Below are 23,764 nucleotides of genomic sequence, written 5' to 3' on the forward strand. Positions count from 1 at the left end.
CTACTAGCTTTATGCCTCTGCACTATTGTTATCCTTATAACAGTTGACCTCTCTGTATAGTCACTAAACTTTTGTACTCTCTAGCACTTTGAATGCTAACTCTGTTCATTCTACATCTCTTCTCTCGGCCCTGAGCTGGGTTCTGTTCAAGGTTTGTTCCTGTTAAGAGGAGTTGCCTCAATACTTGCTCTTGGGGTTTCAGATTCTGGGTTCTGTAAAGCGTCTCCAGACATTTTGTGTTCTTATCGAAGCTATATAACTAAAATAGAAATTTCTATGGTAGGATTTAACTGTTTACCACTTTTTGTGCATAAAAATATGCACAAATATGGCGTACCATTTATCATGAACACAACTGCTGCCAATTCAAACATTTCCAAGTCAACCTTATGGATGTCTGTATTAGTGGATTGATTTGACTCATTCGTGTTGGAAGAACCTTTCCAGTGCATCCTGCAGCTCAGGAATTCCTGCAGCGGCAGCTCACGGTTGCTGAGATGATAAAATTCAGCTTCATTTTTATGCATGTTTCTGCTTACACTTTGACGGACAGCTGCAGCCCATCATCTGTACTCAGCGGTGCGAAATGAGATTACCAGCAAAGTAATTCCACTGCAGAGCTACTCAGCCATTTGTTCAGTAATGGCTTCCCCCTCTCAATGAAGTGGCGCTACGTGTTTGCAGGAATCGACCTGATAATGAGTGTAAATTAATTACGTTTAAATTAAATTAAGGGTGTTTTGCTGTCGGAAGTCCCACACAGTAATACGAGACTTATTACACAGTCAGAATATTTAATACCATTTCAAGCACCACCTACATGTCATAGCAAAAAGTCTTGAGGAGTAAAGTCAAGGACAGTAGAACCTTAGCAACAGGACAATAAATTATATAACGTAAGTAACCAAGTTGCCTGAAAACAAATCCAAGGCCATCGTGACCCATGAGCGCCACCATTAAAATGTGTGGTTTAATTTTTACGTGTGTGTGTGTGCTTAAATGTTTGACGTGGCCATCGCTTGTTTTGTTTTCCATTGGGTGTTGTGAGCGTCTGTGTGTCCAAGAGGTCGAAGTGACCAGTTCCCTCTTAGCGTGTCTGCAGTATTTGTGCAGATTTCTGCATTTGAATTCATCTCTTTGAGAAGCCTGCTTTCCAGCCGCTGAGAATTTCTATGTGGAGAAAACAAGGGCTGATTCATTTAGAAAGCAGCTCGTTCAGAAAACACTTTAAAGCCAACAAAAACAAGTCATGTCATGGCCTCACTTTGAAAACTAAATAAGCACTGTTTATGTTCATCCTCGATTATGGTGGCTCCCACTGTTTAGAACATTCTTGCAGTCTCTGCACTTGATGCTGTGATTGTAAGCAACCTTTTCACTGATGACTAATGCAGCTGCAATCCCAATTAACATCATCACACGTCTCAATGTCTGTGATGAATGGTATCACTTGGTAACCAATGCCTCACTGTGAGGACAAAACAGAACTCTGGTTGGCAAATCCTGACTGTGTTACTATTACACACCGATCAGGCCATTTGTGTGGATGTTACTTAGATATGTACCGCCCACCTAGACCAGATCAGACACCCCCACCCCATAGCAATGACACTCCTTGATGGCAGCAGACATCCCCAGCAGGATGCAGCCTGACACAGGCACACACAACTTAAAAAAACATGAAAAACAGCTCAAGGTGTTGACCTGGCCTCCAAATTCACTTGGTCTTTTTCTTCATTGATAGGTTTCTTTTTTTTTTTGTACTTTATTTTTATAAAAAGAACATAACATAGAACAAACAGTTGGTCACCTATACAATACATTCATTCAGACGTTATACTGGTGGAGTTACAAATACAATGATGGTTCAATGAGCGTCGCTTTCGGACATGTACACAATCCATTTTTCCCAATAGTGCAAATATTTATCAGTCTGTAGATTTAACGAAAAGGTCATCCTTTCCATATTTTGGATATCAGACACAACATTGATCCAGTCTGACTCTGTCGGAGGTGTGGCCCGCAGCCAGCTTCGAGTTATGGTTTTCTTACTAGCTGCTAATAGTATTTTTAAAAGATATTTGTCTCGCCCCAATATATGGGGTGCAATATTACCCAGGTAGATTGTGGAAAAAGAGCTATTAATTTCATCACCAAAAATGTTTTGTACTACTTGCGTGATCTTTAGCCAATATGGCTGAATAGCTGGGCAGCTCCAGAATATATGAAAATGGTCCGCTAGCTGTTCACCACACCCCCTCCAACACAGTCCACTGGCCGTCTCCCCTGTTTGCACATATTTTAGCTTAGGGGTTATGAAATATCTAACCAGATTCCGCCAGCAGAAATCTCTCCAGAGACCAGAACTAGTAGAAGTTGACTGTACGGAGCATATATTCAGCCACTCTTCTTCTGTGATGACAATTTGAGATTCTTTCTCCCATTTTAATCTAATCTTATCTGTTGAGTGTTTCTTAATAGACTGAATACGGGAGTACAGTTTTGAAACAAGTTTCCTATTATCCTTTTTTTTGTACATGTCAATAAATATGTCGATTAAGTTGGTCTCACTTTCCTCTAGTGGTTTTATCTGATCGTTATAATAAGACCTGGTTTGGAGATACCTAAAGAAATCCGTTTTGTCTAGCCCATATGTATCCGAAATTTTCTGAAAACTATCAAATTCTCCCCTGGATGTAATTGAACAGTAAGAGGTAATTCCTCTTCTATACCAATGTTTAAACCTCCCGTCAATCCTTGCGGGCTTAAAGTCAGGGTCAAAAGCAACCCATCTCAGTAACCTAGACTGTCTTTCAAATGTTGGTGACTTACATTCCTTAAACCAAATACGAAGGCAGACTTTAGACCATTGGTTCAGATCATTAGAATGCTGCTCATACAGTGTTTTACTACCCAATATAGATTGTAATGGTATGTCTAATTGTGAAGTTTCCAAGTCCTTCCATTTTGCTGTATAATTTGGGTTGCAGCAGCATGCCAGTGGTCTTAATTGCGCTGCCTTATCATAGTCTGCTAGGCATGGTAGTGATCTGCCCCCTTTCTCTTTAGCCAGTTGCAGCGTTTTGAATTGGATCCTTGGCCTTCTACCTGCCCATATCAATCTTGAGATCCACTTATCCCATTCGTTAAATTGCACTTGCGTAATCATTACTGGGAGGGATTGAAAGAGATATAAAAGTCGGGGGAGTAGGTTCATCTTTATTGTTTCTATCCTATTATGCATGTCTAAGGGCAGTTGAGACCATCTGTCGATATCTGACTTGATGTTTTTACTTACGGGGCCAAAATTGCTTTCGTATATCTTGGATAGATCTTTAGGTATTCGAATCCCCAAATATTTAATGTCCTTTGAGTTCCATTTAAAATCAAATCTATTCAGTAATTCTTTTTGAGGGGAATAATTATAGCTTAAAATTTGAGTTTTTTGTACATTTAATTTATATCCGGAATAGGTTCCAAATTCCTTTAGTATAGACATCAGCCTAGGGATGCTAGTCTCTGGCTCTGTTATAAGCAATAAAACGTCGTCCGCATATAGACAAATCTTTTGCTCCAGGCCCCTGACCATTATTCCTTTTATTACCGGGTCATCCCTGATTGACTGTGCTAGGGGTTCGATAAATAGGGAGAAAAGGGCCGGGCTGAGAGGACAACCTTGACGGCATCCTCGCTCCAGCTCAATAGGCTGTGAGTGATGTCCGTTGATTTTTATTCTGGCGTTTGGGGAAAAATATAGGGTTTTAAAACATCTAATAGAGTCGTCTTTAAATCCAAATCTTCTCAGCGTCAAATACAGGTACCCCCAGCGGACCGAATCAAACGCCTTTTCGGCATCTAGACTGAGTACTACAGCTTGTTTTTTCCCTTTAGACACATGATCAAGTATATGCAGCACCCGTCTGATATTGTCTTGCGTCTGTCTCTCGCACACAAAGCCTGTTTGATCTGAGTCCACTAGTTCTGGTATAATGTGTTCTAATCTTTTAGACAGTATTGACGCATATAACTTGTAATCAATATTAAGTACAGAGATTGGTCTATATGCACTGCACTCTTTTTTATCCTTACCCTCCTTATGAATAACTGAAATGATTGCTTCACTCCATGTTCTTGGTGGATCAGCTTCTCTAAGTGTGTGGTTAAAGCAATCCAAAAGTATTGGTACTATTTGCTCTTTAAAGGTCTTGTACCATTCGGCCGGAAAGCCGTCTGTTCCTGGTGCCTTGTTGGCCTTCAACTTAGAGATTGCCTTTTCTATTTCTTCCTTTGTGATATCTGCCATTAGGGCTTTATTCTGTTCTTCACCTATGGAGGGTAAATCTAGTGATTCCAGAAATGTATTTATTTCCTGAGGGCTAGTTGTATTTCGTTCCCTGTATAGTTCTCTGTAATAATTTTCAAAAATGTGTTGTATGTCCTCTAACTTGTGGCATGTTTTTTTAGTTCTAGGGTCTCTAATTTCAAATATGGAGCTCTCTGCCTGTTGCTTCCTTAACCTCCATGACAGGAGTTTCAAGGCCCTAGGGCCGTTCTCATAATACCTCTGCTTAACAAATTTAGCTTTTTTCTCTAATTCCCCTTCATAGAGTCCATTTAATTCCTTTTTGAGGGTATTAATTTTATTTAGGGTATGGGGGTCTTTCCCTTCAACAAGATCACTCTCTAACACTTTAAGTTTTTCTTGTAAATCAGACAGTTTTTTACTTCTTTCCTTTTTCTTATGTGACGTGTAGGCGATAAGCTTTCCTCTGATCACTGATTTAGCTGCATCCCACAAAACACTTGGCGATACTTCCCCATTATTATTATTATCCATGTAGTCTTTAAATTCCTTCTGTATATAGGTCTTGCACGTAATATCATTTAAGGTACTTGTATTAAGTCGCCAAAATGTGTTTTTCTTTTTGTTGTCTAGGTGCAGGGTTAGATAAACAGGCGAGTGGTCAGAGACATCACGAATCCCTATACTACATTCCCGGATTCTGTGCCTGTCCGAGTTATTGGTAAAAAAATAGTCAATTCTTGAGTGCACTCTGTGACTTGCTGAGTAAAATGTATACTGTCTAGCTGATGGATTGAGCTCCCTCCATACATCAACCATCCCAAGCTCTGTCAGCAGACTCTTGATTACTCTAGCGTTGGGAGCAGTTCTCTTTGATGTGTTAGAAGAGTCAAGTTTACATTGTAACTGGGTATTCCAGTCTCCCCCACATATTAAAACTCCAGTGGCTTCAGTGGCAATCAAATTAAAAACTTCTCTAATACAGGAAGTTTCCTGGCCAGGTGGTATGTACACATTTACTAATGTAACTTCTTTCTGTTCAAGATACCCCTTTACAATTACATACCGACCCTCTTTATCTCGGAGTTCAGAAATCACTTGGAAGTTCACTCTATTAGGAATCAAGATTGCTACCCCCCTTTTTTTCCCGTTCTTATAGCATGAATAAAATGTATTTTTAAAACCATGTTTTTTTAGCTTTTCATGTTCAATCTGATTAAGATGGGTCTCCTGCCAGAATATCACATGTAGTTTCTCCCTATTCATCTTTGCAATAACCTTGCCTCTTTTGGTTGGACTGTGCAGGCCGTTTACATTGAGGGTAACTACCCTATATTCCTGACATTGCATTTAATCTCACAGTTAACACAGATAAGTGAATGACATGCTTTTGGTGACCAAACTTGAACTGTTTTTGAACAGTAACGCAAACTTAAAACACTGAGCAAGAAAAAACTCAGGTAGACCTCCATTTTGAAGTAATATAACACTTCTTAAGGTGGGGGGAGTAGTCTAGTTAACCACCAGAGCCCCCTCTTCAGTGCAACTTGTAAACCCCCTGCTCCAAGGGTGTATTTGTGCACTAAGTTCTTCGACACCGATCTCTTTCCCGTACATGTCGGTCAATCATAATCATTATATGGGTTAAAGACAATCCCACACAGCGATAAATCAAAAACTGAAATTATGAGCTGTTAGCTGTATATTAATAAATGATAGATATATAGAAACAGAAACAGAGGAGGTTCAGTCTTATTAGGGCGGAGGAGGAAACAATTACAAAACAACCACAGGTAATATATAGTTTTTGCTCCCGTCAACATTAATTATTCCTCCGTTCCGCGACCCCAGTGTCACTCACTTTTTTTTTTCTTTTTTTTTTAAGGCTCTCAAACGAGACTCTCCCCTTGCGTTAAACAGTCTGTTACCTCCCGTTTCCGTTAACACCGGGTCCATCACGGCCGTTGAAAGCTTCGCAGCCTTTCCTTGATCCTCTCTTGGTGGGCCTGAGTGCTAGGCTGGGTGCTGGCCATGGTGCTGGCTGTCTTCGCTGCGCGCTGCCAGGTGTTTTTCCGTGTCTTCTCCGTGAGCCCGGAATCAGCCGCGCCTTCACGCTCCAACGAGAAGCCCCTCTTCTTCAAATCCTCCGCCGCTGCCTCTGCACTCTCGTACGTTACCGGTCCGCTGTCGAGGAAGACTCGTAGCTTGGCTGGCGGTGGTGTCTGAAACCGTATCCCCTTCTCACGCAGAAGTCTCCTAATCTGGGCATACGCCTTCCTCTTTGCCAGCGTTTCGGCGGGGTAGTCATGGTCAAAATAAATCCTTCTGTCGCCGTAGTAGATCTCTCTCTTCTTCCATGCAGAATGCAGCACCAGCTCTTTGGTTTTAAACTCCTGGAAGTAAACAATCACCGACCTAGGTTGTGCCTCTTTTGGGGGTTTAGGGCCGAGCGCTCTGTGACACCGTTGTATGCCAAGCTCAACTCCGGCGAGGGGCTGCAGCTCTTTTTGGATCATTTTGACAATAAGTTGCTGGATGTTGTTTTCCTCAGCTCCCTCTGAGATGCCGTAAATGCGTATATTATTACGCCTCGAACGTGCTTCCAAGTCAGTTAGTTTCAGTTGTAACTTTTCCTGGGCTTGCAGTGACTGACTCAGCGCCTCTTTGAAGTCCACAGAGAACTCTTCGATGTCGGCTATACGGCTTTCTGCTTCGCATAGTCTTTCGGTTGTAGCTTTAAGGTCGGTTGCTACTTCACCTAGCTTGTGTTGAATTTCCTCCCTTATATCAGTTAGCTCCTTTTTCAAATCTTCTCTGATGCTGTCTCGAAAATGACCCAGCTCAGACTTCACCTCTGAGACCAACGACTTTAGGTCTGCACGGATAATAGCTATGTTAGCTTTCATATCCACTTCTGCTAGCTCAGTGCGTTGTCCGCCATTACGGTCAACCTGTTCCTCGTCCATGACCTCTTCTTCAGACTCGAATTCGTCGACAGTCTCCGCTTTCTCGGGTTGTTTACCCTTGCTTTTCTTGTGTTTTTCCCCCTCCATCGTTAATTAGAACAAAATTTAGAGCGTATTTGAATTTCAATGGGGAATAAACTCCGACCGACCGGGAGGGATTATTTATGCGGCCATTCGTCTCAGTCGCTCCGCCGGAAGTCCATTGATAGGTTTCTTGTTAAAATATATTCATTCTGGGAAAATGGTTTAACAAAATGTGTAATGGTACTGATTATAGCAATTATTTAGTGCTTAGTTAAGTAAATACTGTAATGTGCATTAAAGGGATTCTAAATGAACTGAAGGCACCACAACATAACACACTCACTGAACAAATGAAGAAAAATACTACCTTAGTTCTTAGCATCAGTTACTGGCTGCAGTCTTGTGTGAAAGGTCTCTCTTCTCTAAGTGGTAAAATTGCCATTTCTTTCTGGCAAAAAAGCCTCTATGACCTACAAATTCTTGTGTCATCTTGCTCTAAGTGCACATGTGAGACCTCCTCGATGAGGCTCGGTGATCCTGAGGTCAGGAGACTGCGGTGGCCGCTTATATCTTATATTTATTTTTATTTTCTTGAAGCTTCCTCTACTCTGCCACTGCTTTGAGAAGTTGGAATGAAACAAAATAGATCATTTATAAAAATGACATTAATTATAATCAGAATCTTGATGGCTATTTAACCCTGACCTTAATGAAAGATGATAGGAGATAGAGTCTTTGCTCCTGAGCTGGAGCTATTGTTATTCTTAGAAGCCTGATAAACAGAGGCTTCTGATCTCATGTTCTTGAGTTGTCAATGGTGGCTTTATTAACGCTGCGGCAATCGATTTCCTCGCATTATAAATGTAACAAGGGTCCTTTGAAAATAGCAGAGTAAAACTAAGCCCGCCGTTAGTAACAATCGCTGCTGGGAGTTCAACTACTTTCAACTGGAAATATGTTTTAGAATCAACATCTGGGAATAATGGCCTGTTGTCAAGAAGTGCAGAAATCTAAATATAATCATTAAGTAATGTGGGATTCTTTTAACACAAGTGGAAATGCTGAAAATATCTCTTGTCTTATCTGGATAACTGAACCTCCGGGATGTTGCAGTGAGCAGGTGCAAAGATTCCCTCCAGCTTCACTGGAGAAAAATGCACGGGTATACAGAACGAAATGAAAAGCAAACAAGCCACCTGACGGAGAGTAAGAACTGCAGACTCCTGTCGACTCTTTGGCAAAGCCTCCCGGGTATTGTTCAAAGTAATAGTCTCTGTTATTATGTCTCTCAGCAGCCAAAGAAATGAAACATCCCGAAAAGAATTTGAGGAGCTTTTTGTTGCTCATTATGCAGGAACACAGGAACAGGCTTGTGATATTGTGGTTAAAGTGATCCTCTCGAGCTCTGATTTAGTATCTGAGATCTCATCTTTGTGCTGGAAACATTTCAGAATTCTTTCTGATTTGTGTTCACCTCATTTCAATTTCATATTTCACATTATTCTGCTATTTTGTCGTATCAAATCCCCATGTTAGTCCCTAGACAGAAGTATAAATAGAAGTCTAATCTAAATCTGTCTGTTACGTCGATCACAGGTTGACCATGTGCATCACACACAGGCTGTTTTGCGGCTCACATACAGCGAAACTTATAACTCTACTGGGCGAGGTATCAGTTGCCACGGTGATAGATGCTTCCTGCTCCAGGTGGAAAGCAGCAAGGTGCCCGGAAACCTCATCTAGCCTCCAAAGTGGAGTGTCCTGTAAGAGGGGCTTCATCCAAAGTGACACTGTGTAAGGAGCAAAATGTCTCTGAGTTTTCTCTCTGCCTGTGGCTGCAGCACTGAAGCCCAGTCTGTCATTGAGCCTGTCTCCATGGTGCTGAACCTATTTAACCATCAGCCTCTTGTCGACTGCCTACTGTTCAAGTTCAGAGTCTTCGTCTTTCATCCAGCTTTCTGAAAGCTTGTGACAAGGAATACATTTGAACATGACAGTCCTGCGCTAAATTTTCCTCAATAACAGTGATAATTATAATAATAATAATCTTTAGTTTGATAGCACTTTACAAATCAACATTACAAAGTTCTTAGTGGCGTCCATGAGAAGGCTGTACGTCTGAATTTGGAGGTTTTTACCGAAAATATAGCCCCACCAAAGACCGAAAATGAGCGCAGATGTACCATGCAGAAATTTAAATCTAAACTAAAAACCAAACGAACTTGGAAAGGTGGTGATTCAACTGTATGATTGTTTTGGAGGAAGTAGTTTGTGAAATGTCAAAATAATAGAAACATGTGTCGGTACAACACAATGTAGTCCAATAGTTGAATCACTGAAAAGCAGAACCTTCATAAAGAGAAGATTTCGTGCAGGACTGTTATATCAGATGTTGTTTATGCAACTGTAACTAACTGAGGCGACAAAAGCGGTCAAGGGGAGCTGCAGCTCTGAGCAGGAACGCTGCTGATCCAATGGTAAATACTCCTCCTGAATCAGCTTGCCACGTTTCAACTGCCCAAAACATCAGTCAGGGCTAAAGGCTCTTTTAGAGCACTGGGGGACCTAGACGCCTTAACTCATGCGCCTGTGCAAGCCTTTTATACTTGTGCGCTCATCAGTCTGGCTTGCTGTGTAACAACGGCAACCAGACGCTGGTCGGTGCTGTGTCTTTTTAGCCAATTGGGTTAATTTTTGGCTCTACTGCCTGCTTCACTTTCAACAGTGGCGATTGAAACTTTCGCTGAAATTTCGCCAAAGACGAGTCATACAAATGTTTGTATGTCCGAACCTCCTCAGTTAAACTTTCCTCCATGTGTTCCATCTGTATTGATCCAAAACAAACAATTTGAAAATTGCGGAGATGGTGAAGCAGTCGGAAATACTAAAGCGGAGACGCGCAACAACCAGGCGGACCAATCACAGCTCTTGCGCTCAGCGTCGTCACGATGACTTCCATTTTTGGGGAGGTTCAGTCAGTTACGGCGCTAGGGTCTGCGCTGTCGCCTTAGCTTCAGCGCCAACTTAACGCAGAAGTCAAAACTACCTATTAGTGTACTCTGCTCTGTGGAGAGCTTTCACACTCAGGAAGTATCTGTCTGTTATTATTTGCACTAATACAACCACTCCTTCTATCAAGCACTACTACATCTGTGCTGCAAGCAAAGAGATGATCCTTGATGTGAAGGATAACTGGAAAAGTATGAAAGAAGCTAGTAGAGGTCCCAGATGCACGGAGCATGAATAATGTGTCCCTGGCTCAGCTGGAGCACAGAAAACACAATGACAAATCCCATCATTAAACATCTAACCCGTGTGAACGAACAAGATCACACGTGTCCTATTTCAACTCAAATTCCTGCAGTTTTCTTCTTTATTGTCAGGCCAGTTCTTGGACAGAGGTCTCATCTGTTTTCTACTCCAACACCTGTTTTTTCTCTTGTTTCAGAAATCTTCCTCATACTAAAACCATTAGAGCGATGTTTGAGCTGACCTTTAGGAAGACAGTGACAGTGCAGTCTCTGTCCTTTAATTAGGAGAATGTGTTTTTTTTGACTCTGCACTTCTGCATCAAACTGAAATCACTCTCATGTTTCATTCAGAAAATAGTTATTTATCCAAAAGGTCAGACTGCATCTTCCCCATGTGTACCATTCTTGCAGTGGAGACTAATTACTTTATAAATGATTTTTACATTTCACTGTGAAATCACAGCACGGACCCAAGCTGTTATGTGAAATTCAAGTGAAGTAAACCGCAAAAGCTCAGATCTCTGTTCACAGCTCTTCCTTTGTAAACACTAATGAACGAGCCCTACATGACGTTACCCATTTGTTTCCTGAAGAGTTGTCTTGAAGCTCTGGGCTTTTGCCAATATGTGTTCTTGTCTGTATTTGTGTTCGTGGACTTCTGCAACATCAGTCACTGCCCAAGTACTGTTCCAGTTCTACGTTCTGGTCAAGTACGGTGCAAAAGGCCAGATACGTACTTGTCTTGCCAGCTTTATCGAGTACTCATCGAGGGGGTATCTTGTGTGGATTTGGTACAGCTATTGCATCCCAGAATGCATTTTTACACTCCAATTACAGTCCAACTTAACTACCAAGTACACAAGTCTTTCTGAACTTGGTATTAATAAATGCAATCCATGTCTGACTCTGCCTAACTAATTAAAAATTAAAAAATTAAAAGTTAAATAGTAGAGCGTGGACAGCTTATATAACTTTAAGCCTTGATGTTTATTTGTCTTTATACGTAATCACAGCATTTTTCAACGTGTCTGCAGGTTCTTAGTCATGCAGGTCGTGATTTATTAATTCAGTAATTAAAAGAAAAAAAAAAAAAAACAAACAGCTTAAGACAGAGGCGACCGGACTTGTAGCGTTTTTTGAAGACGTCTCTCCACTCGTTTTCTTCAGTTCCAAATGGCTGGTGGGAGTTGGGGGTTTTATTTGTAACATCTGTGGGTGGCTGTCTTGTTTACACAAACAAATTAAGACTTTTACATGATGACTCATATTTTTAACTTGTGTTTTAGCGTAATATAAACTAAGAATAAAAGTTTCAACCACGTTCACACATGATCTGAACAAACTTCCTTGCATTGTAGGAGAGCTTCTTGGTCGTTACAGACCCTATGCATGCGAGTTCCAAGTAGAAACCGCCCACAGATGTACGTACCTAATAAAGGGCCGAAAATGTTCATGAAATCACCACCATGGCAAAATAAGGGCATCTTGGGAAACATATACACTCCACTTTTCGCAGATTTCATGAATGATACTATATGAATCTTCTATAGATGGAGGGTCTGGTTGAGACATTTCTTTGTAATTGCGTTCCTAGCAGCTACACTTAGCTTTAGCTTTTTTTCATCTTTCATCTTTTTTTTAATATTTGAAGCCTTGCGATATGAAAATTTATAGAGAAATTGGCTATAGAATCAAAACAACATTTTGTACCAGGCTGTAAACATCTTTGTTTCTGCTGTCAAGTTAGAAACATTGAGGTATTAACATGGAGGTCTATTGGGGAATGACTCACTTATGGACCCAGCCTCTAGTGGTCACTTGTGCAACTGTAGGTTTTGGTACTTCCTCATTGGCATCACTTTTAACCCAAGAGGTTCACACCTGGTTGTCAGAATATCCAAACACATTCTTGGACCTTAGTAGTCCCCATTGTTATAGGTAAAGCATGTGTAACAAACACAAAGGTATTATTTAATCCAATTTTCTAAAGAGCCAAAAAGGTCATTGTCTTAATCTTCTTCCTGAAGAGATAGAGAATGGTTTTTGGTTGAACTCTGCGGGTCAGACGTGAATACAAAGACAGTTTTTTTATTCACTTACTTGCTCCACGACTTCACCATGGTAACTACTTCTAAAGGGTATTTCATTAGGAGGAGAAACAGCCTTGACTGGTTTCCTTTATTTAATCAGCGTGCCTTTCTCCGACGCATAAGGCTGATTAGATTTTTCAGGAGTGAATTAGGAGAGTTTTCTTCTTTTAAGAGCAGAGTTCCATCAATAAATGGTTAAGTGGCGCCAGACTTTATTACACAAAAGTTTTTCATCTTAGAGCTAAAAAGCACATATGAAAATTTACCCATTCATCGAGAAATCAAAGTGTAACTTTTTAGACGAATGATGGGGAGTTCCAGCGCTGTTGCAAGAAAGCCATTAATAAGTAATGGCTATTGACGTCTTTGTGACTTGTTTATTTGTTCAGCTTTTAATGCACTGACGACAGAACAGCTGGTGGAACAATTTAGGCTTGTGCATTTAAAAAATCTGTTCATTGTTTTTGAATGTTCAGTGTTGAAGTTTGGCCTGTGCTGTTTGTGCCGTTGTTTGTGTGTACATGTAGCTGAATATATCTGATATAAAGAGTTATATACACATAAATAGAGGTGAGTATAAATACTAACTAATAACTTATATCATTTGTAAAATGTATAAGTTATTAAATATATAATCATACACCATATAATAGCAGTAATTTTATTTCAAATATTATTTTGCGACTTGACGTGATAATTTTAATGTTGGTTGTTGGCTTGTTGGTTTTACGGACCCTCTCTTGCACAACGTGACCATCAGCATAGTCAGCATAATTTTTCCACCTTCAGCTGCACCACAAAAACTTCCAAATGTGTTAACGTCCTTGAAGCAAATTCAAGAAAACACAAGTGAAATGAATTCCCTCCATATGAGGAAACACGCAGGCAAGACAAAATATGAAGACATGCAGAACTGTGTAGGCACACCGCAGAACAATGAGGGAAATAATAAAAAGAAAAAACAACAGAGATGCTTTTAAAGGTGTGCTCTGACTTTTCCTTTGTGAGACTTCGTGGGAGGTAAACAAGGAGCAATGGCAGACAAGCACGAACACTTTTCGTTTACAGCTCTCACCTTGGAATCGCTTCCCTTTGATGATCTGAGACGCTGACGAGTGCTGAGCAGAGAGTTTGGGAGGAGGGAGGACTTGAAGCAGAGGTGGCTGATAAAAACATCCATTAATTTAAACCTATGTACACTGTCCTGTGCGTGTTGTGAGAGTGTTCCTGTGGAGTAAACTGATGAGGTTGGGTTGTTTTTTCGATGCACGCGTGCGACCAGAACAACAGAACTAGCAGGGTTTGTTAATGGAAAGCCAAATCGTAAAGTCAATGTAAAGGTTTGTGTGAGACATGTATCGTTAGTCCACAGTTGAGGACAATTACAATACAAATACACTGAAAATGAAGTCTTAGCACACACGTACTCATGACAACATCACTGCTATAACCTGCTTCTATGTGGTCCTAATGCTTACATTGCCCTTCATCTCCACTTAACTTGACTTGCTGTCCTGTCCTGTTATTACATGGCAGTGCCTCTTTGTATATGTTGCATAATGCACTTTATGTAGAAATGCTTTACCTTCATTTTGTTTGTGCGTAGGTTTATAACGCCACAATCCTCCAGGTAGGTAATTTCATTTTGCATTGTACAGCATCTGCTCTGTATGGCTGACCTTGACATCCTTGAAGTCTTTAAAGCGCATTCAATACACTACAAAAGCACAACATGCTGAGACACTGCCACGTTACCTGAGCGAGAAAACAGCACTGTCGGACTTACGGTTTGTGTAAGTTTTTACTAAAATGTAAGAAGCTCATTGTATTGGCAGTATGTCTTTGTTAGGAAGCACAGAAATTAAATGATGAGCTACAGATGTATGTACTTCACTCGAGAAAAGGCCAAAAATCAAAGCACATAAATCAGTGTTAAAAGGATAAATAAGTACGTTTCCTGAGATACAGACAGATATATTGTCTTCGATGCTTTAGTTGTGGGGAAAACTCAGCGGCAGTGCTGAGAGTCTGAGTGCTGTTAGAGCTTCTTCTTCCTCTGAGGGTGCACCAGTCTCTGGTTGAAGGAGCTAAGGCCCCAACAGTCTCATACAGGGGGTGAGAGGAATTGTTCAGGATATTGAACAAACTGTCCAACATCCTCCTCTCACCCACCTGCTCCACCAAGTCCTCAAGACAGTCCAGGATGGAGCTCTGTATCAGTTTGTCCAGTCTTTTCGTGTCCCTCTCTGTGATTCCCCCACAGCACAGAAAGATGCTGACGCAACCACAGCGTCATAAAATGTCCTGAGCAGTGTCCTACACATCCCAAAGGATCTCAGTCTGCTCAGCAGCTGCAGGCGACTTCTTGTACAGGACACTAGTTTTGTGCAACCATAACAGCACAAACAGAGGAAAAAGGAGGAGCTGGAGCTGGGTGGTAAAATGACTTCCAGAGCTTAAATAAGGCAACCTTACTGACAACTGCTGTCAGCTGATTTTATTTCTGCATGTCCACTCTTACAGCTTCTATATGTCGGGACCATGTAGAGTACTGGTCACTGTCTGTGTGTTGCGCCAAGTCGGGAGGTGAACCGTGTATTTCATGTTGCTGCAAGCAAATTTGTCTTTGTGATTTAATGAGCTGACACCAAATAGCTTCGACGGTGTGATTCAGCTACATCTAAATTATGTCTTTCAGCGAGGAAAACATTGAGTCCCAGTTCGGCGTCACCAAACATGCAAGAGCAAACAAATAAAGGAGAATCCCGGAATAGATTTCTCTTTAGGCTCACCGATACAAAACAGTCCAGTGCACATCAACCTGTGTGAGATGAGTGTAATATAACCGCCGCCGGATTCCTTTTCAGCTTCAGCATGTCAGATTATATGATAAACACCTGGTGAATCACAGAAATGATGATGTAAGAAAAATGAAACAGCTTGTATCATCTTTCTATACTGCTATCAAATCTGAAAATGATTCAAGGAACGTGCTTTTTCCCAAGCTGGCGGCTCTGTGTATCATAAGACGTGTGGGAGGAAGAGGAGGAGGAGGTGGAGAGTGTGCATCGAGTCATGGCCGTAAAATGATAAGAGCAACATGACATGTCAGGTTTTCACAGTTAGTTTAAGGTAAATGTTTTTTAGCAGTAAAAGCACGCTGCCTCAACTGGTAATTTTGTGTGAGGTTATGTCACGCTGTGATTGAAAGAGGCTTTAGATGAGAGGTGGGAAAATAGTGGCAAAATCTGGTCCTCCAGCAGAAATATTGTCAGATTATTTGAGTATTTTATTTCTACTTCTACTAAATCTCAGTGTTGAGTGTTAGGTTTTTACACAGAAATGCGAAAATGCTCGTAAAATACACCAATCAGCCACAACATTAAAACTACTGACAGGAGAAGTAAATAACATTGACCATCTTGTGACAATTCAATGTACTGCAGGGAAATGTTTGGACCTGGCATGCGTGTGGATGTTACTTAGACCTGTACCACCCACCTAGATCAGACCAGGCACCCCCACCCCATAGCGATGACACTCCTTGATGGCAGCAGCCGTCTCCAGCAGGATGCAGCCTGACACAGACACACACACAAAAACGCTTTAGAAAACAACTCAAAGTACAAGAAGAACAGCACAAGGTGTTGACCTGGCCTCCAAATTCACTAGATCCCAAACTGATCAAGTATCTGTGGGATGATCCACAGAGTCCCCTCCCCTCAAAGGCCCCACCACTAACAACATTCTGTTGCCAGACACCACAGGACACCCTCAGAAGACCCATGTCCATTCTCTGATGAGTCCCAACTGTTTTGGAGACACAAGGGAGACCTACACAATATTTGGCAGGTGGTCATAATGTTATGCCTGATCGTTATATGTAAAATAAAGCACAGTGGAAAGGATTTGTTCATTGACTCAGCACCAGTTATTTTCATAATTCAAGTTAAATAAGCAAAAATGTCTCAAATGTCACGATACCAGCGTAGTCTTAATTCATTGTTAATCATTTCAAGGTTTGATTGTTTGTGATGAGTGCTTTCTGAATTTTAACAAACCAAACAATGAACTAATTTATGAAAAGAATGAAAGTGATTATAGCAAAACAGTTTAAAAATGAGCCTTGGAGCATTGTGAGCATTACAATGGAAAGCCAAGTAAGAAGTTGCTTTTGCAGAAATTATTACCTAAAGTTATTATAATAACACTTTTAAATTTCAATAGTTAACTAAAATCAACTGTTTCCATTGGAAAAAATAGTTTGCAAACAGAAAATCTGATCAAGCCTTCTGCGAATAATATTAATATAGCCTTTTAATGGTGATAACATTTTGTGCCAGTAATACAGCTCATAAAAACCAATAATACTCAATTACAGTGACTCTCTGACGCCCGCAAATGACTTTACATTCGGCCTTTATGCTGAAATGAAGAAATCCCATGAGAGTGATTGTCCTTTCATTGACGGTTATCCATGTGCACTGTATCGTCACTGACATCTGTTGTTCATTACTTTTTCTCCAGACAGTGGCATCACCACCGTTGCTCCATATTGATTCGAAATACCAGCATCATGGCTCTGTAATTAGTTCCTTGTTTATCTCACTGTCAAGTTCAGTGATGAGAAAAGCCAGACAGACCTGGATGGAAAAGATGTTAAAATGAAGACATGTTGTAGCCTAACAGTGTAGCTCTACAGAGGCAGGGTTGGTTGGTTGAATACTTCATTCCTGTTGGTTGCAGCTACTAATGTTCCCCAGAGGTCGAACCCTAAGGACGCTGGCGACCCTTAGACATTTCTCAAGCAGGGCAAATGTCTTGCTGACATTTGCACAGACAACCAGATCCCGCAGATGATGAATCATTGACTGTGGTGATACTCATAAACCACATTTGTAGGTTTAAAGGCCGTGACAAACCAAGCAAACCATTTAAATACACAAATATTTCCCCAGCAACATGATTGTAGAGAAACTTGATCAGTATGATTCAGGAGATGCCAGCTCTGTATGGCAGTTCTTAACTCCTCCCAACTTCCTAGCCTCCCAGCTAACAGTAGCTCTTCCTGTTTCTCAGACTACTGTCACCTGCATTTCCTTTGATGTGTGCACCTTATGTGCCAGCTGACCTTTGGCTGTTGTCTTTGTGGTGTGTTCAAGTGCAACTTTTTTTACTTATATTGCCTCGTAATACATCTGCAGTTCATCCAGGGCACTGAACAGCCTTGAACTGTCTCTGCACAGGTTTGCAAGATTTTAGTATATCTTCAGAAGCTCTAAGTGCTGCAAAATTGCAGATAACCGTCACAGACGCCTGCTGCTGCTCTCTGAACATGCTGCTTCCCTGTGCATAGTTTTTCTTCTTCTCTACTGTTTTACGTTTTCCAAATACATGGAGAAATTCATGCACTAAAAAATATATGTATATTATATGCATATGTTTATATGTTTCACAATTATTTAATACATACAAACTGCCTGTATTTCCTGCTTCCTATTATCAGTCAGGGGTCTTTCTGTGTGGAGTTTGCATGTTCTCCCTGCGTCTGCGTGGGTTTTCTTCCGGGTACTCCGGCTTCCTCCCACCGTCCAAAGACATGCTCATTAGGTTAATTGGTGATTCTGAATTGGCCGTAGGTGTGAATGTGAGTGTGAATGGTTGTCTGTCTCTCTGTGTTAGCCCTGCGATAGACTGGCGAGCTGTCCAGGGTGTACCCCCGCCTCTCGCCCGAAGACAGCTGAGATAGGCTCCAGCAGACCCCGCGACCCTTAACAGGAACAAGCAGTTACAGAAGATGAATGAATGAATGAATGAATGAATATTATCAGTCAGGCAATGACTACATACTGTCCAAAACGTTTGTACCCCCTTTGGAAAATTGATTTATACTCTTAAATGTGTTTACAGTAGCTAAACATTCAAAAACAAGTCATTACAAGTGTGAAAGAGGAGGCTGTTGAGGTGTATGATGCACAACAGCTATAAATGGTACCTTATAAATACACTACGGTGTTGATGCAGACAGAATAATGCTGCATATTCCATGGTGATTATTATATATATATATATAATCAGCCATTAATTCCATTTCTTGGCAAGACAGCTTGTCTCTAAGTATTTCCACCCAGTTAACAGCTATACATTTATGTGGAAATGTCAAGAACAGAAAGAAATGGTTCATTTTCCTGAAGGGCACATGAAAGGTATGATTTAATACATGCATTTTCTGTACAGTTATAATAAGGCAGCCCATGTGACAGGACACAAAGGGAGCTGAGGCTGATGAAAAGAGAAAATCTTGACAAAAGGTTGGCTTTCACGCAGACACTGCTGGAGCATATTGGATTTCTTTTAATGGACTATATAACATTGAAGAGTTGTTGGCAATCAGTATTTTTTATGGTCTATATTTTTCCGTATTCTTCACTTGTGATTTGTGTGGTGCTGATACTTTATATAGTAATTGTAATGCAATGTCAGATTATAAAATGATTGACCGTGGGACTTCTACACTGCCGTCAGTGTGCCAGAGACATTTGTTTTGACCTTGGCTATGAACTGATGGCATCTGAATGTATTTTCCTTGGTCACAAGGTTTCTGTGTTTGACTACCAAATACAGTATGTTCCTACATGACAACAATGAGCATACTAGCTACACGTATTATTATTATTTTTTTTTGCTTGGTTCCAGGTTCATTATACTACTAAATGAAAACGTTGTCGATTTAAAGAAGAGCAGCATTATAAAAAAACTAAATAAAACTATTTTATTTTAAATAATTACTAAATCAAAATCTCAAAATATAAGGTATACTATCTTTGTTTGAGTTAAGTTTAATGCCTTTGAATCCTAGGCGTGAATCGCCACCTGATTCAGCGAGGAACAGCTCCTCTTCTGTACGAGCGTAAGGAGCAACTGTGCTCTGTAACAGCCTTTTTCTAATATTTGTTAACACCTCTGCAAATCTGATGTAACGGAAAGGAAGTACGACAATGCTGCATCGATTTCTATCACACTAGTACAGTACTTGTGTTGTATGTGCCACGTCCAGGATCCTTCGTGATGCTGTGCACAGGGTCCATCTATTGTCAAAACTATATCTTGACATATTGTTAGAACACATAGTTTTAATAGCTCTTTGGCTGTTTAATGAGAATATAAAATCATTTTCATCCTGCCTACTAACATTTACATTTGTTTTCGAATGAATGTGGCAAAAATGTTTAAAAAAAAACCAAACAACAACATTCTGTATCATTTAAGGGTTTAAACATTTAAGGTTTGATTGATTTTCCAACCTCCATTCATGCGTCAGCCCAAACTTTGCTCCTCCCTCCCTGTGTATCAGCGAGCGGATAGGGTAGCAGACGACCGGGAGGGTTTAGGGGGTGTGTGTGTTTGTAATTGTGCGTGCCTGGTATAATAGCAGCGAGAGAGGGAGGAACGGGGAGAGAGAAAGAGAGAGATGGGGAAGACCACAGCAGCTTGCTGAGTGATGATCTGCCTGCACTCGTCCGGCGAGCTGCTGCGCTCTACCTCTGATGTAAATCAGCTTCACACATGCCTCCCTCTCGCACCCAGCTGCTCTCCGCCTCACTCCTTCCACTTATCTGCCTTAATTCTTTTTAGGGAGCGTCTGTTTTAACTTTGTACTACGCTCACTTTCCACACCAGAGTGGGGAGATGAGACTAGAGCTGTGGGACTGGCTTTGGTTGGGAAAAATACCTGCGGCAGATGTTTGAAGAAAATTGCCTCTCTTGGTGAAAAAGAAAACCAGAACATTGGCTATTTTTTTATTTTACATTTTACTCATCATCAAGGGCACAGAGGTTGTCCACCAGGTATTGAGGATGATTCAAAGCCACACAGGGTGAGATTTTTATGATTAGATGGACGTGTAACAACGGAAGAAAGAACATTAAAAACAAAGGGGACTGAACGGAGCCATAATGAACACCACCGAGCACCATGGACTGATCCAAGGCTACCACAACAGGAGCCAAACCTCAGGCACTTTGTCACTTAACAACGACTTACCGGGAGACGAGAAGGACTCTTCTACAGGATGCTACGAGCAGCTGCTGATTTCCACGGAGGTTTTCCTCACTCTGGGCATCGTGAGCCTACTGGAGAACATCCTGGTTGTCGCTGCAATCGTCAAGAACAAGAACCTTCACTCGCCCATGTACTTTTTCATCTGTAGCCTCGCTGTTGCCGACATGCTTGTCAGCGTCTCCAACGCCTCAGAGACTATCGTCATAGCGCTCATCAACGGAGGCAGCCTGACCATCCCGGTCACACTGATTAAAAGTATGGACAATGTGTTTGACTCTATGATCTGTAGCTCTCTGTTGGCATCCATCTGCAGCTTGCTCGCCATCGCCATCGACCGCTACATCACCATCTTCTACGCGCTGAGATACCACAACATCGTGACCCTGAGAAGAGCAATACTGGTCATCAGCAGCATCTGGACGTGCTGCATCGTGTCCGGCATCCTGTTCATCATCTACTCAGAGAGCACCACCGTTCTCATATGCCTCATCACCATGTTCTTCACCATGCTGGTGCTCATGGCATCGCTCTACGTCCACATGTTCATGCTGGCACGCTTGCACATGAAGCGGATCGCAGCCCTGCCGGGCAACGCGCCGATCCAGCAGCGGGCCAACATGAAGGGCGCCATCACCCTCACCATCCTCCTCGGGGTGTTTGTGGTGTGCTGGGCGCCCTTTTTCCTGCACCTCATCCTCATGATCACCTGCCCCAGGAACCCCTACTGCACCTGCTTCATGTCCCACTTCAACATGTACCTCATCCTCATCATGTGCAACTCCGTCATTGACCCCATCATCTATGCCTTTCGCAGCCAGGAGATGAGAAAAACCTTCAAAGAGATTTTCTGCTGCTCGCATGCCCTCTTGTGCGTGTGAGCTGCCTGCAAAGTGTCAGCATAGCTACAACTCTGACGTGCGTTGCCCGATATATCAATGACTTTCAGCCAGCGAGGTTGAGAGCTGTACTTTCCGTGGACTGATGTGTGCTCTCGCATCTCCCTGTAAATGATTAATAAGTTGGGCCTCTGGTTATCGTGAGTCACGTTGCTCAAGAGGTAGGTTGTCAAAGACCTTGTAACATCGCTCTGTGTACAAACGCTGTTTTGTTTCGTAGTCAACGCTGTTCTCAAGTGCAATTTGAAGTAAATATGACCAGCATGTATGTAAATCATAAACTCTGGCTCATTTACAGTTTCTCTTTCTCACTCTGAAATATTTTCTAACAATTTGAAAATCAGAAACCTTGCTCGCCTATTTATGACAACTTCTGCAAGGATTACGGCACCGAAATGTCAGTGCTGTTTGTGCACAGAATGTAAATGCCACAGTCCATTACAAAGACACACTGGACATATAGCATAGAGATTAATGTGAATTTGAAAGGCTACCTCCTTGTTTGAGAGTGTAATCCACCTCATAGCAGGCTGAATGCATAGACACATACTTTTTAAATCGAAAAACATTTACTTTTTGTAAGATACACTGACAAAAGCCATAACACCTCACTGATTTCCTATGTGCATTATGTGCCAATCATGACATAGAGAAATATCCTGCTCACTTAAAGTGTTTTTATTGTATTTTACTCTTAGTAAGAGGAGGTAAAATAATCAGTGTTAAAGTCACGTATCAGGCACAGGTGATTTTTCTGATGCGATGAGAGCACTTGGAGGAAACCAGATTCTTCTGGAAGCTACAAAACAAGAGCACAAGCAACAACTGGCACATTATCTACAGCTTCGAAAATGTTGGCTGAAGATGAGTTGGCTAAAAAGATTCAGGACAAATTTACTTTACACTGGATGTACAGGAAACGGTCTAGAACCATTTCTCAGGGCACAATTCCTGGTTAAGATTGTGTTCCCTTTCACCTTGTACAACCTTCCCTTTAGTGTATGTTCCTAGTTTGTGGTATACCCTAACCTCAGATTTCCTTTAATAATCACTGAATAATGAGAAACAAGTCATAGCGGAGCCTCCACAGAGGTGGCGAAACGCATTTCTGACTCATAACATCTGTTGTTTTCCCAATCAGAGCTCCTGTGTATTTTGTGGTCGGTGTAGATATTTGTGTGAATTTGCACTCTGACTTTTCCGCATGCAAATGTGACGACAAAGAAATCTATTTTTCATCACCTTCGTGTAACAGAGTTTACTGAATGTATTTTTATGTGGGCGTTGTGTAAGCCGTTGCTTTTTTTTTTTTATCTTTGCCTTAAATATGTTGCACTGTGACTGTAAAGAGCAACCGTATTCTCTGTGAAAGTATTACACAAACTGATGTGATCAGTCTTTCTGCTACTTTCAATACTGCCTTATTTATTCATGCCTTTTTACACTTGAAGCTCACGAAATGCACAAGAAAGATGAAGTAAACGGGTCTCCGATGTATTTATGTGAAAAGCTTTTGCCTGGAATTTAATTCATGTGCCAGTATCAAGGTGTTTGCTTGACCACTGCATCTCATGTGAATCACTGCAGCAAAGTAATAAATTATGATGCCACCTCGGCCACAGCTCTGTTTGTTAATGTTCCTCTGGAGTGAAGCCAGTATGCAGAGACAAGGTTCTTGCCTTTTTACTTTTACATATTCGGATGTGAAAACAACCTCACACTTAAAACCACCTGGACTCGCATACAAAGATACACAAATATGCACTTCTAACAGCTGCAGTAGCATAGGCACGTGTGAACAAAGCATTGCATAAGGAGCATAAACTTCTCCTCAGTGTAAAGAGCAGAGTTTCCGTCTCAATGTGAGAAACAAGCATTTCGCCCTGTGTGCTGCAAAAATGTCTCACAAGATTTTCATTTGTGCTGAATATTTTGTAAAAATTGACTGCAGAAAATAGCCTTGGACAGAATTCAATACGCGCATTCAATAAAAGCCCGAGAGCATCAGTGTGACATATTGAATTCCGTCCACAGTTAATGAATAGACTTTAATCTTGCAGGAGACTCACGGACATCAAACTAAACAACAATTCTGCAAAATATCAGAGTAGTTTTCTGTTTTCTAGATGGAAGCGCTTTGATAAGGGCGCATTATTTGTCATTATGCCTAAT

The 23,764-nt window shown here is 41.3% G+C and overlaps 1 protein-coding gene across 1 annotated transcript; it reads left to right on the forward strand.

Annotated features, from left to right (window-relative positions):
• Positions 1–20,590: 20,590 nt before the first annotated feature.
• Positions 20,591–23,449, forward strand: LOC311503472 (melanocortin receptor 4-like; the record flags this gene model as incomplete). The annotated part of the gene is made up of 1 exon (XM_084566201.1): positions 20,591–23,449. One exon carries the CDS (start codon positions 20,591–20,593, stop codon positions 21,572–21,574), a length of 984 nt encoding a protein of 327 aa, XP_084422327.1. The 3' UTR covers positions 21,575–23,449.
• Positions 23,450–23,764: the final 315 nt, after the last annotated feature.

This window comes from Chelon labrosus (genome assembly GCF_963514085.1).
Source record: "Chelon labrosus genome assembly, chromosome: 18".
Classification (NCBI taxonomy): domain Eukaryota; kingdom Metazoa; phylum Chordata; class Actinopteri; order Mugiliformes; family Mugilidae; genus Chelon; species Chelon labrosus.